General features: G+C 41.6%; 1 protein-coding gene across 3 annotated transcripts in view; it reads left to right on the plus strand.

Moving 5' to 3' along the window:
- PPM1E (protein phosphatase, Mg2+/Mn2+ dependent 1E) overlaps positions 1-14,636 on the plus strand; it is a 76,153-nt gene that overhangs the window by 54,562 nt on the left and 6,955 nt on the right. The window contains exons 3-5 of one of the 3 annotated variants that reach the window (XM_043499638.1): positions 4,843-4,940; positions 6,141-6,259; positions 12,562-12,761. In XM_043499638.1, coding sequence (XP_043355573.1) covers positions 4,936-4,940; positions 6,141-6,259; positions 12,562-12,761 — 324 coding nt within the window. In that variant the 5' untranslated portion in view covers positions 4,843-4,935. Of the gene's footprint in view, positions 1-4,842; positions 4,941-5,843; positions 6,031-6,140; positions 6,260-12,561; positions 12,762-14,636 lie in introns of those variants that run through there. The other 2 variants (XM_043499637.1, XM_043499639.1) reach the window with 2 other exon arrangements.

Genomic DNA, 14,636 nt, shown 5'->3' on the forward strand with positions numbered 1-14,636 from the left:
TATAGTTATTCTTGGGGACCCAGCCTCATGAAGCCATACACAGGCAGCCTGGACAGTAGTCAGAAGCTGTTCAACTACAGGCTGAGCAAGTGCAGAATGGTGGTAGAATGTGCATTTGGACATTTGAAAGCGCGCTGGTGCAGTTCATTGACTTGGTTAGACCTCAGCGAAACCAATATTCTCACTGTTATTACTGCTTGCTGTGCGCTCCACAATATCTGTGAGAGTAAGGGGGCGAAAGTAAGTTTATGTTGGGGTGGGAGGTTGAGGCAAATCACTTCGCTGCTGGTTACGCACAGCCAGACATCAGGGCGGGTAGAAGAGCACAGGAGGGTGCAGTGCGCATCAGAGAAGCTTTGAAAACCAGTTTCACGACTGGCCAGGCTATGGTGTGAAAGTTCTGTTTGTTTCTCCTTGATGAAACCTCCCGCCCCTTGGTTCATGCTGCTTCCCTGTAAGCTAACCACCCTCCCCTCCTCCCTTCGATCACCGCTTGCAGAGGCAATAAAATCATTGTTGCTTCACATTCATGCATTCTTTATTAATTCATCGCACAAATAGGGGTATAACTACCAAGGTAGCCTAGGAGGGGTGGTGGAGGAGAGAAGGACAAGGCCACACAGCACTTAAAAAGTTTAAAACTTTAAAACTTCTTGAATGCCAGCCTTCTGTTGCTTGGGCAATCCTCTGGGGTAGAGTGACTGGGTGGCCAGAGACCCCCCACCACGTTCTTGGGTGTCTGGGTGAGGAGGCTATGGAACTTGGGGAGGAGGGTGGTTGGTTACACAGGGGTGTAGTGGTGGTCTGTGCTCCTGCTGCCTTTCCTGCAGCTCAGCCATATGCTGGAGCATATTAGTTTGATCCTCCAGCAGCCTCAGCATTGAATCCTACCTCCTCTCATCACGCTGTCGCCACCTTTCAGCTTCAGTCCGCCACTTACTCTCTTCAGCCCGCCACCTCTCCTCCTGGTCATTTTGTGCTTTCCTGCACTCTGACGTTGTCTGCCTCCATGCATTCGTCTGTGCTCTGTCAGTGTGGGAGGACAGCGTGAACTCAGAGAACATTTCATCACAAGTGTGGTTTTTTTTGCCTTCTAATCTTCGCTAGCCTCTGGGAAGGAGAAGATCCTGTGATCCTTAACACATGCAGCTGGTGGAGGGAAAAAAAAAGGACATTGGTATTTAAAAAGACGCATTTTATAGAACAATGGGTACACTCTTTCACAGTAAACCTTGCTGTTAACATTACATATACAGCACATGTGCTTTCGTTCCAAGGTCGCATTTTGCCTCCCCACAGTGCGTGGCCAGCCCCTCCCCTCTCCCCTTGGCTAACAGCGGGGAACATTTCTGTTCAGACATAGGCAAACAGCCCAGCAGGAACGGGCACCTCTGAATGTCGCCTTAAGAAAAGCACCCTATTTCAAGCAGGTGACCATGAATGATATCACTCTCCTGAGGATAACACAGAGAGATAAAGAACGGATGTTGTTTGAATGTCAGCAAACATACACTTCAATGCTTTGTTCTACAATGATTCCCAAGAATGTGCTATTGGCCTGGAGTGGTAAAGTGTCCTACCACAGTGGATGGAAAAGGCTGCTCTCCCCAGAAACCTTTTGCAAAGGCTTTGGGAGTATATCCAGGAGAGCCACGAATGCCAGGACAAATTAATAATTAAACATGCTCGCTTTTAAACCATGTATAGTATTTTAAAAGGTACACTCACCAGAGATCCCTTCTCCGCCTGGTGGGTCCAGGAGGCAGCCTTGGGTGGGTTCAGGGGGTACTGGCTCCAGGTCCAGGGTGGGAAACAGTTCCTGGCTGTCGGGAAAACCGGTTTCTCTGTTTGCTTGCTGTGAGCTATCTACAACCTCCTCATCATCATCATCTTCCTTGTCCCCAAAACCTGCTTCCGTGTTGCCTCCATCTCCATTGAAGGAGTCAAACAACATGGCTGGGGTAGTGGTGGCTGAACCCCCTAAAATGGCATGCAGCTCATCATAGAAGCGGCATGTTTTGGGCACTGACCCGGAGCGGCCGTTTGCCTCTCTGGTTTTCTGGTAGGCTTGCCTCAGCTCCTTAAGTTTCACACGGCACTGCTTCGGGTCCCTGTTATGGCCTCTGTCCTTCATGCCCTGGGAGATTTTCACAAATGTTTTGGCATTTCAAAAATTGGAACATAGTTCTGATAGCACGGATTCCTCTCCCCATACAGAGATCAGATCCCGTACCTCCCGTTTGGTCCATGCTGGAGCTCTTTTGCGATTCTGGGACTCCATCATGGTCACCTCTGCTGATGAGCTCTGCATGGTCACCTGCAGCTTGCCACGCTGGCCAAACAGGAAATTGAAATTCAAAAGTTCGCGGGCCTTTTCCTGTCTACCTGGCCAGTGCATCTGAGTTGAGAATGCTGTCCAGAGAGGTCACAAAGGAGCACTCTGGGATAGCTCCTGGAGGCCAATACTGTCTAATTGTGTCCACAGTAACCCAAATTCGACCCAGCAAGACCGATTTCAGCGCTAATCCCTTTGTCGGGGGTGGAGTAAGGAAATCGATTTTAAGAGCCCTTTAAGTCGAAAAAAAAGGGCTTCGTCGTGTGGACGGGTGCAGCATTAAATCGATTTAACGCTGCTAAATTCGACCTCAACTCCTAGTGTAGACCAGGGCCTAGAAAGGCTCCATAAGAAGCTTTGTGATGTACAAATGTCAGTCAATTAATTCTGTGGCAGTCTGCTGTTACTTTTAGAACAGAGAATAACCAGCCGTACAAAGGAAAGCTGTTCTCAGATTGGTTTTCTCCATCTTGTGCATCAGAATTAATAAACAAGTGAAATGCATCCGATGAAGTGAGCTGTAGCTCATGAAAGCTTATGCTCAAATAGATTTGTTAGTCTCTAAGGTGCCACAAGTACTCCTTTTCTTTTAGTCTAAGCTCTGTGATGCCTTTTATACAGTACAGTGTTAAGTCTGCCTTACCCATTTTTAGTTGAGAATTTTATATTAGATTTAGAACACAGATAAATGAGGGGAAATGTTTGGAAATTTATCACTCCAGTGCTATCGGCAAGGAGCAGAGGTGTGTGGTAAGCAAGTATCATTATAGTATGTGGGCTGAGTTAAGCCTACTTCAGACTGTTTCTCTCAAACTTAATTGATGGAGGCTGCCCATATTCAAGCTTGCCTTATTACCTTAGCAGAGTTATCCCAGGATTGTTGAAATGCAACTCTGGGTGTTGTACAGACACCCACGCTGCCAAAGACTCAGGAAGGATGTACTTAAAAAACCTTTAATTTGTCTAATAACACATTTAGTGGCTTTTGTGTGGGTTTGGCATTGTAATAGAATTGTATGCCTTGTTTAAATAAAGAGCTCCAGTTCGAGACTGCAGGTATCACATTTGTATTGTGCGGGGAAATGTAGCTAGCTACTGGCAAGCCGGCTGGGAAAGGCTCTGACCAGCCACTTACCTCTATGCATTCTAATACACCTCACTTCTTATAACATGCCATTGCAGGGTAAAATAATAAAACCAATTATTTATGTGTGAATGCTAATGACATGGTGTTTATTTTCCCCTTACATGGGGTCCCCATTGGAACAAGATTCCTATTGTATTTTTGCCCTAGCTTTTTATGTCCTTGAGGATCTTAATTGTACCTGTATCTTCTTAGCAGGACTCTCCATTTGATGTCCATCAGTGCTGCTCCTTAACTGTCCAGAGGAATTGTTTGTGAGTGATGGGAAGCATGCTCCTTTTTCAAGAAGTATGCTTTCTCCATAGCTCTCCCAAATTGGTACTGCAGGGAGGAAGTTGGGAAACCAACTCATATTTCATGCATAGTACCATAGATGATTATGTTCCTCTGTAAAGTGAGCTCTGTCTGAGAGATTTGTTGTGTTTAGAAACACATGTACAACATAAGCTTTCCTGCTTTTGCTAAGGTTTGTGTAGGCTCTGCCTAGGCAAAATTATGTTTGAACATTTCTGCTGCATACTATCTTCAGATAGAGATTCTAACATTGTTGCTGCCTCTGATTACATAATTATTTGTAATTCTTTTAGCTCAGGAGTAGTCATATTCTTGTTTCTCTTGTAACATGAAAACTGCATAAAATATGACTGGTACACCTACAATGCTTTTCAGATTCTATTTAATAATAGAAATGACAAAAACCATCCCTCATGATCTAAAGACAAACAAGGCTATTGGAGAATCAACTTCTACATGCACTGGAAATAAAGGAAGTTACAGAGCTTTTCCTTCTTGCTGTTTTACTATACATTTCCAAAAGGTATTGCTGTATATAAATGGGATCGGAGTTGTTGTCTGGTGCTGGGAAGATCCAGCCCTAAGATAGTTAATGTTCTCATGTAGTCATGCTTCTTTAGCGTACATATTGCTGAGGTTTGGAGTAGAATGTATGGTAGAATGCTCAACTGCTAATTCAAGGAATGACTCTTATTGAACTTGTAACATCAGAAAAGCTGTGGCTTTGAGTAACTTGGGAGACAGAACGTGCCTCATGACAAAGTATCTTTGGGAAAAACTGGTATTTATTTCTAATCCTATGTTTAACTTTTTATGTAAACATTAAATACTATTTATTAAAATAGATGGAAGATTTACCTTTGTGCAAATCTCATACCTGATTCTAAATCTACCGTTTTGTAATGGTGTTCATTGTCAAATATGGTATTGGAAAGCACTGTGCTAAAGTGGATTTTCAAAGAGACTGAGTAAAATGGGTTTCACTGAAGTCTTTTGTGGAATTCAGTCCACATTAATTAAGCTACCATTGGGTCAATTTAGAACAGCATTGGTTTTCTTCGGTTGGCAGCAGTCCAGATGTGAGTACATTGGAGTACTGCTTTGTGACTCAGATCTCAAGAGACACCTCCATCAAAATCCATATTTGGTGCATAGGATAGAAATGAGGTATGGCCAGCTCATCCCTGAGTCCATCTCATCCAATATCGTGTCTCCGACAGTGGTCAGTATCAGATGCTTCAGAGAAAGGTGTAAGAAACTCTGTAGTAGATAATGATGGGATAGTTTGCCCATAGGAGACGTTTCTCTCTATCCCTTCTCAGTTAAGAGGTTAGTTTTCTAATTCTCTGTGGTTCTATTTAGGTAGTTTCAGGCAATGGGCAATTATGATTTTGAAAATATATTTGCAAATCTGAATTTTATTTTAGTTGAAACTAGGAGATTATGCTCAAATTAGAACCATAAGGAACGCCTCATGCTTGGATTTCCTCAGGTCTGGGTGAGTGACATTTCTGGATTGACATTGCCCATCTGTCTGATTACTAGTCAGATAATTCCCTCAACCCTTTGACTGAACATACAGAAAATGTTTTATGATGAAAAGAGAAAAATCTCCATAGACGGAGGTTAAGGGTCTGTCCACATAGGACAAGGATGAAGGAATTGTATTTAAACATATGATGCCAGCTAAAACTGCTTCTAACACAGTTCAGCCAGTCATTTTGGATGAGACAAACTGTGGTAGAATCAGATTCAATAGCTATATTTTAACCTAGCCTATGTAGTGAGGAATCTAGACTACAACTCATTTTTAAACAAGTGAGGCTTGGTCCCTGCTGGCTATTAAAGATGTGTTTTAAAAACTGATTTAGCTAGCAGTGCAAATGTTGCGCCTACTGTTTAACAGAAGCAACTGGAGGTCTCTGTTTGCAGTTTCCAAAAGCCCTGCCCTTTGAGAATTTGAATCAAGAGCAGAGACTGAGAAACTGGACAGCATGGGTTTCAGCTCAGGTTTGTAAATGCAAACAGAGTAAATTTAGTGTGTGATTTATAAGCTCTGCATGTGTGCACAAAGCCCCAGTTTTGAAGAGTAAATTAAAGGTGCAAAATGAGGCACAAAGGCTTTTAAGAAGGGCCCTTGGAAGTGAAATTTAAGCCTACTAAAATCCACAGAAGGGTCCTCAGGCTGCAGAAGTGCAATGCTACCCATCAAAAAAGAATCTGCTGTACGCTCACAAATCTTGGACAACCTTCAAATGTAGGTGTAACTTTACAAATGTAAGTGTTGTTCTGCATTATGCTGTTGTCAGTTACCTTGTGAAATCAGTTTGAAAATATCTCTCTCGTGTTTTTTGTTTTTTTTTTCAGTAATTGCCCTTCATTTTTGGCTGCTGCTTTAGCCAGAGCAACATCAGATGAAGTCCTTCAGAGTGATCTTTCAGTGCACTACTTACCAAAGCATGTGGATGGTACAGAAGGCATCATACGTAAGTGCATATATGCGTTATAGCATACTTTATTTTGATACAATCTTATGCAAACTGTGTCCCAGCAAACTTTGCAGAGCAAAACAGTACAATTTCAGAGAGAATTTGTAGATTTTTAAGGCCAGAAGGCAGAGACTACCCATACCTGCCACTAGTTGCGGGGCAGAGTGAGGGCAGTGGCTTCAGCAGATGTTACTGAGCATGCTCAATGCAAGCCAAGCAGCAATTCTGGGGGAATGGGCATATGTCCTCAGTCAGAAGGGACCATTGTGATCCCCTGCATAATATAGGCCATAGGCCACACTTTTCTGAATTAATTCCTACTTCAAGTCCAATAGCTGTGTTCACTAAAGCATATCTCATCTCACTAGAGAAACAACCAGTCTTGATGTAAAAATTTCCAGTAATGGAGACTCCACCACAGTCCCTTTCTAAGTTGTTCCAATGGTTAATTACCCTCACTGTTAAAAATGAGCCTTATTTCCAGTCTGAATTTGTCTTGCTTCCAGCCACTAGATCATCTTAGACCTTCGTCTGCTAGATTGAGGAACTCTGTTATAAAATGTCTGTTCCCCAAGTAGGTACAGTATATATAGACTTTGATCAAGCTACTCCTTAATCTTCTCTTTGATAAGGAAATAAATTGAGCTCCTTGAGTCCCTTGCTATAAGGCACGGTTTCCTGTCCTTTAATGAGTCTTGTGTCTCTTCTCCGAATCCTCTTTGATTTTTCAACATCCTTCTTTAAGTGTGGCTATCACAAGTAGATACAATATTCCAGGAGCAGTCACACTAGTGCCGAACGCAGAGGTAATATAACCTCTCTACTCCTATTCAATATTCCCATAGCAGAGGGAGAAAACATTTAGGGACATAAAAGGAGAAAAGATATGTTTTTACATGAGATTTTAAGAGATGGAGTTCCTGAGACAGAGGAAAGTTGTCCCTGACACAAGGAGCTGTAGAAGAGAAGGCTCTCGCACCACCAGAGGTGAGATGATGGGAAGGGACAAAGGAGACCAATTCTATACAAACAGACATATGGAGGGCAGTAGAGGGGAAGAGGTACATATTTAGCATCAGAATGTTCCTTTTTCTGTTTTCATGTTACCACAATCACAATTCTAAAAGCAAAATGTGAGCAAAGGGTATGAAAAAGTGAATTGCAAAGCTTTAAATTAAACACTAAGATTGCAAATGAGTATCAGGATCTAATTACAGACTTTACAATTACAAATACATATTTAAACAACCTATCTGAAAAATCTACTGTCATCAGAAACAGCTCCTCTCTGTATGCTTCGAGATGGGGGGAAAAGCTGAACTTGGGTGTTTGGCTGCTTTTCAAATATGTTGTTTTATAATATGAACTGTTAAGTCTTCACATATGCAAACAGACCCTACACATACTTAGACACATAATAGACACTGTCTTATCTATATTGTTACCCCAGAAAATTTCACAGGCTGCTCAGACATTGGAGTGGCTACCACTGTATTTGCTTGAGGTGAAATTAGTTTGGATGCAGATCTCTCACACAGCATGTGTGTCACTACTTAAGTCCTGCAGTGAGAGGCTTTTGTCAGAAGAAGGAATTAGACTGAGTGGCCATGCAAGTGAGGGGTGTCTATACCCTCCTGTGTGCTTCAGAAAGGGTCTTCATTCCAGCCTCAAGTAGCCTAGGGTTGGATTCAGTGTCCCTGAATTTCTTGTCTGAGCACATATTAGCAGGGTGAAATGCATCTGCCTTAAGCCAGCTTCATGTGGGAAGGAATGAATTTCACTCTGAATGATCTCAGCTGGTAATTATTTTTACAAAAGCTTTGCAATGTCTTGGGTTTCAGTGACTGTCATATAAAAAATGCTTGATATTAAAAACAAAAGGAAATTTTCCTTTTCTCTGTTTGTACTTATTGTATAGCAAGACTTTCCCATCAGTCTGGTCAAGGCCACGAGTTCTAACTCACTCAGGATTGTGCTGACTACATTTCCTTGGAGAGCTCTCTGGGATGCTAATTAAGATGGATAACATTCCACAGAATGAGTTGACAAGAGTCCTTCGTTCGCTGTGGAAACCATATATTCAGCAACCCTTATTATTCCTCTCTCCCTCCTACTTTTGATAAAAAGCTATAACTAGCACTGTGGGAAAATAAAAGCTTTAGCATTCCGGCCTCTAAAGGAGAAGTTTCTGGTCTGATTCTTAGAGGCCTTCACAAACCTGAGGAAGCTGGGCAATGGGCTCTGGGCTTTGCCGTTTGTAGGTGTTGCTGCGTCTCACCCTGAGCAAGCGACTGGCATAGATTTGTCATTGTTCTGGCTGAGCAGCCCTCATTATTTCCAAATTGAAATCTCTTAGACTCTCATAAATATTTGACAATCTCCAAGGAAATTTTGACATTTTTCAAACTAAGCCTCCACACAATATCTAAGGAAGCTGATGTTTTAAATGAAAACATCTGTAGGTGTGTGTTAAAATGTATTTAAACCTTTATTGCAAAAAAGCAATCATACATTGTGATATGTACCTTGGTGTCGCAGTTAGCCAAATGAAACCAGAGACTCCACGTAGGACCATATCGGAACGATGTGGTCGTATGTAGATAAGTGAGGTTTAAATAATGCAAATTTAAAGAATAAGAAATGTGAAGAAAGAGAAATATAAGCTGGTGTCCTGGACCACAGCGAAGTGATGAGTTGATTTATGGGTATTGTAAGATGAAGCAATTCCATCTCACATAATACACTAAAAATCATGGTTTTGCAAACACATGACTAAGTCAAGGAATGAGGGGTTGGTGTGTTGAATAAAAATATTAGTTGGAGCAATTCATAGAACTTAAAGAGCTTTCATTGCAAAGGATCAGATATTATTTTGTGACTAATATTCTTATACTTAGGAAACCTGGGATAGTTACTTAGAAGAATTTAGTGACTGACTGCTTTCCTGTGGCTGGTCCTAACTAGTGTTCATAAGGGGAGGCCATTACACTTTGGGAGAAACAGAGGAAGCCCTGAAAGATCTATGACACAATTGTTTGAGAATGGATTCTTGTGGTAACCTAAAGCTTTGACCTGAGTTTATATCATACTGTTGACTTTAAATAATACTGCTCAGATTAGTTCAGGACTAAAGAACAAGATGGATTGTAACCTTGTGATTCTGATGTCTACCTCTGCATCAGTCTATACTGGAAAGGCTTTTGTTTTAGAGGTCTACCAAGCTTGCTGCTCTATATAATGAAAAAAGTAGAAGGACTTGATATTTGCCCGAATTTGTCTCCTAATCTCAGTTTCTCCTCAAGAGGCACATTTGGTTTTGCTGGGTGAAGGTGGATGATGGAATCCGTGGAGTCCTTTACTATTCAGGTTTGGTAAAAGGAGTCAAGGGGTGCATGTGGAAGGCAACCTTTTGATCAGAGGTTTGATGCAGGGAGGATCCTTACCTTAAAAGAAAAAAAGGTATAATTGAACCCACTGATGTATGAAAGTAAGAGTGTGGAATTAGCATATTCAAAGTCAAGTATCAGGGAGTAGCCGTGTTAGTCTGTATCCACAAAAACAACGAGTCCGGTGGCACCTTAAAGACTAACGAATATATTTGAGCATAAGCTTTCATGGATAAAAACCTCACTTCAGATCACATCAGTGTTTTGAGGATTAGGTAATGGTGGTTCAGCACTTTGAAAATGTTCAATATTATATAAGTACAGTTTGCAGTGTTATAGCCATGTTGGTCACAGGGTATTAGAGAGACTAGGTGTGTGAGGCAGGTGATATCTTTTATTGGACCAACTTCTGTTGGTGAAAGAGACAAGCTTTTGATTTTACACAGAGCTCTCCTTCAGTTCAGAAAAGCTCTGTGTAAAGTTAATCTCTCTCACCAACAGATGTAGGTGCAATAAAAGATATTAACTTATCTGTCTAATATAAATGATGGATATTACTAAAACTGCTGAACAAAGATAGAGACCTAGCTTAAAGCATTTATTAATAGACGGACCTTTGAAACTTGTGGATGAAAAGTGCTGTGGAAATGTAAATATCACTTCAGAAATTGTACTTTTCTTTCCATACATATTGATGAAGCACTACCATTGATTATTTGGCTGTCACTAGAAATGATATGTATGAAATAAATGGGAATCTCTCCTCCATCTGCTGCAGTGAGTCAGGCCTGATATCGACAGTGAGTGAGAGACTGGAGAGTTTAGAAATTGACACAAACTTGCCTTTCCAACCCTCCAGTCTCCTTTGCAAAGATAACCAATCAACCAAGATTAGGGACAAAAATGTCTGACCTGGGTTTCCTCCGAGCAGTGGCGCAATTAAACTGTACTTCCAACACTGAAGATTCTTGGAGCAGCATTGAGGCAGCAGCAGGAGGGAGATGAAATTCCACACGATTCAGCCACGATGACAGCTGATTCAGCTCCAGCTCAGCACCACAACATTAACAATTGAGTAATTTACAGCTGTGAGGGGGTGGATCAGCCACTGTGGGCCTCTCTCCTTTTTTTTTAATCTCAAGCAGCAATTATTGATGCTGCTGCCACTGTGCACACACCTCACAGGGGGAGAGTATTTAATATCTCAGCACAGCGAATGGTTTCTCTCCATTCATCCTTCAGAAGCATTTCTGAATCGTAATGAACAGGTGACATTAAAATCAACAAGTTTTCTCTCTTAATCATGCCCATGGGAAAGAGTGGATGATGAAAGCTGTGGATGAAGTTCCCTGACTGAAGATATGATTTGGATGGTTCAGGCAGTATTTGTGTTCTTATTTCACATGTTGCCCAGCAGTGACATTGCTGACAGCACTGATGAGACCTGCATATTCCAGGTATCTGTTGCAGAAGACCAGCTGGGTATCTTACTGTGCTATTACTCTGATGACCTAATGGTATCAGTACTTGCCTACCTGCTTCCAAGAATTGATGAACTAAGAAGTTCAGTCTCCTTCCGCTAGTAATGAGGAGGCTATTCCTTCCTCAGCCTTGCTATGGATTATTTAGCTGAATGTGGTAGAATCAGCTCTCATGGTCTAGTGGCTGGAGACTGGGAGGCATCCAGGGTCTTCCCTGATTCTCTGTCTTCTGTTTCTGCTTGAACATATAAAAATACTTACACAGAATAACACAAATCTGAAAGATCTCTAAGTAATTAAACTTGGGAAAACTGAGGCTAAATTACTTACCCATGGTGGCACAGTGAAAAATAAGCAGAGCTAGAAATAGATCCCAAGAGTCTTGCTTGCTACATTTTTCCTAACTCTACCAGTGGCTGACTGTTAATTAGGCCATCATTAGAAGGTGCTGCTTATTGATACTGACACTGTTTCTGTGAAATCAGATGTGGAATGGTTTCCATCCTTCCTTTTCCCCCTTTGGATATGGTACTTCTGCAGGGTGACTGGAGCTAGACACAGACTTCTGCTGAAATTGGACCCTGGAGACTCAGACTGGTGAAATTGTAATATGAAAAGAGCCTTAGATGTGTTCAGTTCTCCCATGTTTACTTAGCTTCTTTTACTGGAACAAAAAGCAGTAACTAGACTTTCATAACTGCAGAATGGTTAGCGAGTGCCTGACTCTGCATATATTAAAAATGATTTTACAAAGTGACAGCTCACCCACCCCTTAACTGAAGGCTGCTCTGGACTTTTCACCTGCTCACACAGATTTCTTTTGGGCTCAACCTACTTTGGGACCTGAAAACAAACAACATTAAATTGTGAACATGTCTCAGTTAATATACCATTTGAATGAAAACCCATGAACATGTGCTTAAAAGAAATGTTATAAACCCTACTACACCTTATTAATCGCTGCATTGCTCCAGTTCTTTAGGGGTATAACTCACTGACCAAAACTGGAGCAAAAATGTGGAGACTCGTGCACCTTGAGTTGTTGCTTTTTAATGTTGTAGCTCATTTGCAACATGAAGTGTTTAACCCCAGACATTGTAGGAGCCATGATTGCATCTTCTTGTCTGGAACTGCAAAGGGGTCTTATCAGGGGAAGCATATAATCTCATTCATTGCTTCTTGCTGCTGAGTCCAGTAAAGGCACAGGAATAGGTAGGATACAATCAATCAGCTGTTAATTAGCATTCGCCACGTATACTGTAGGTGGCTTCCTCTTTTCCCTTTAGAACCGGAATCCAGGGGTTCCGAATTGGAGGTGTATCTCAGTTGCCTGGCCAGCATGATTTTATTTCATCTTTATAATGCACTTGAGTGACAAATTCTCATTTAATAGCATTTTTAGAAAACCTTTTATTTCTTTTTGCCTCCTCAGAGATTGAGACAGTGAAGCTAGCCCGTTCAGTTTTCAGCAAACTCCATGAGATCTGCAGCAGCTGGGTGAAAGACTTTCCACTTCAAAGGAGGCCCTACCGCTATTATGAGACATCCATCCATGCCATCAAAAACATGCGCAGGAAGATGGAAGACAAGCATGTCTGCATTCCTGACTTCAACATGCTCTTCAACCTTGAGGTAAAGGGGGCTGGTGTGGGTCAGTTAACCTACTAAATATGGGTTTTGGAAAATTAGTAAGCATTTTACTGTGAAAACGAAAGACGTATATATGACAGGCCTTAGATAGTTGGGATCCAAGAGAGAGACACCTCGTCTAAGTTAATTTGGTGAGTGTAGTGCAAATATTTTATGGGTTTCACAGAACGCCCATGGCCTATATAGGATGAAGCAGAAGCTTTCATAGATACCTAGTGCCTCTCCCATCCTACTGTAGCCACTTGTCCAGTTACTGGCTTCACCCCAGTCCAAGTGGAATCTGCATTTTATTGTAAGATTTTCACCCTTCATTTGGACTAGTTTTGTCCTGCTTTTAGATGTTGTCATTTACAAGGCTGGTAGCCTTCTTATAATCTAGAAACTTGCATTCTGCTGGCAACAGAAGAGCAGAGAGAACAATATAGGATGCATTCACCTTCATGGAGATTGAGAGCAGTATGGGTTCTGCAATGCTCCTAGGATTTAGTGGCCTGAGACTCAACAGTAACAGAGTTCCCCTCGTGGCAGCCAGTGCGTTGGGTTACTAAGGAGTAAGCTAAGGCAGGATCCTCTATTTGACTGAGGATTGCCCAGATAGCAGTGAATCACAAACCGAGAAAGTAGTAATGGTGCATCTCAGAGCTATTTAGTTGCCTGCTGAGCCTGGCCTGTGCTGCTGAACTACCATGTTCCTTGGTAGAAACATCAAGAAGTCAAAAGCAGGAGAAGGAGAGGAGGTAAAAAACCAGTCCTCCTGAGAGAACAGGTTCACAAAAAAAGCGACCAGGACCAACTTTTTGGTAGATCCTGGCCCAGGGTTACTTTCATCTGTCTCTTCATATCACTTATCAGCAAAATCCTAATGCAAGCTTTTCTTCAGATATAAAATCTCAGACATTGTGAAATGGCAAGTTTGAAGTAGCAAGAATTACATAACCTGGATCAGTATGATGGAAAAATTGATTTGTATTATGCTTTGTCAGTTTAATAAGCATTTTCTTGCACCCGTAGTTCTTGCCTTTAAGATGTATTATGTTAATGCAAACTGAGGTAGGTTTGTTTCCTTTGCCTGTCAATTATCACCTTCACTTAAATTTGTGTTGGAGCCCATCACTTAAAAATTACAATGTATAAATATTTTAGTCCTTTAGATGGCTGTCAAGTTTGAGTGGGCACTGACAGTGGGTTCGGGAGTTGTTTGTATAAATTGGATGCAGATGCTGATGTTTCTTGCTACTGGAGCATTGTTTCTTCTGTGAGCAGTTTGGGCAAGACAAGAAGCCCGAGTTGAAGATGAAGGATTCTGCCTCTCTTGAGCTGAGAATGTGATCACACTTAACTACCTGATGAGACAGTACATATTAATGTATTAATTACAGACACCTGAACTGATGTGGATTGAATAAAAACCTTAGGGCTATGTGGCTTCATAGTTTAATGCCCTAGCATTTCACCTCTAAGAAACTGAGGTCAAATCTGGATTTATGCATTTTGCTTTCAGCACATGGTGGTCTCATCCAGCTGGCTGGCTGTTCAGCTCACACTTTGGTGTGAATGACCATTTTTATTCAAGAAAAGTTTAGGCATGAATAACTGAAGGTATAACACAACAGATGTGAAGTGCATTAGCAGAACTATGCAGCTGATGCATGCATAATGCCTGCCCATGCTAAGCAAGTGCAATTGATCAACTGTATAATCTGACTGTGTATGCATATTCCCACATTATGATAAACAAAGAGTTTAGCTGAGTTCTCAAGTGGAGATTCTGCCCCCTAACTGCATTATACCACTAATGTGAAAGCACAGTGGGGACACCAATAATCTCAAGTTAAATGGTTTTAATGATAGACCAGT

The sequence above is a fragment of the Dermochelys coriacea genome, chromosome 17 (assembly GCF_009764565.3).
Source record: "Dermochelys coriacea isolate rDerCor1 chromosome 17, rDerCor1.pri.v4, whole genome shotgun sequence".
Classification (NCBI taxonomy): Eukaryota; Metazoa; Chordata; order Testudines; family Dermochelyidae; genus Dermochelys; species Dermochelys coriacea.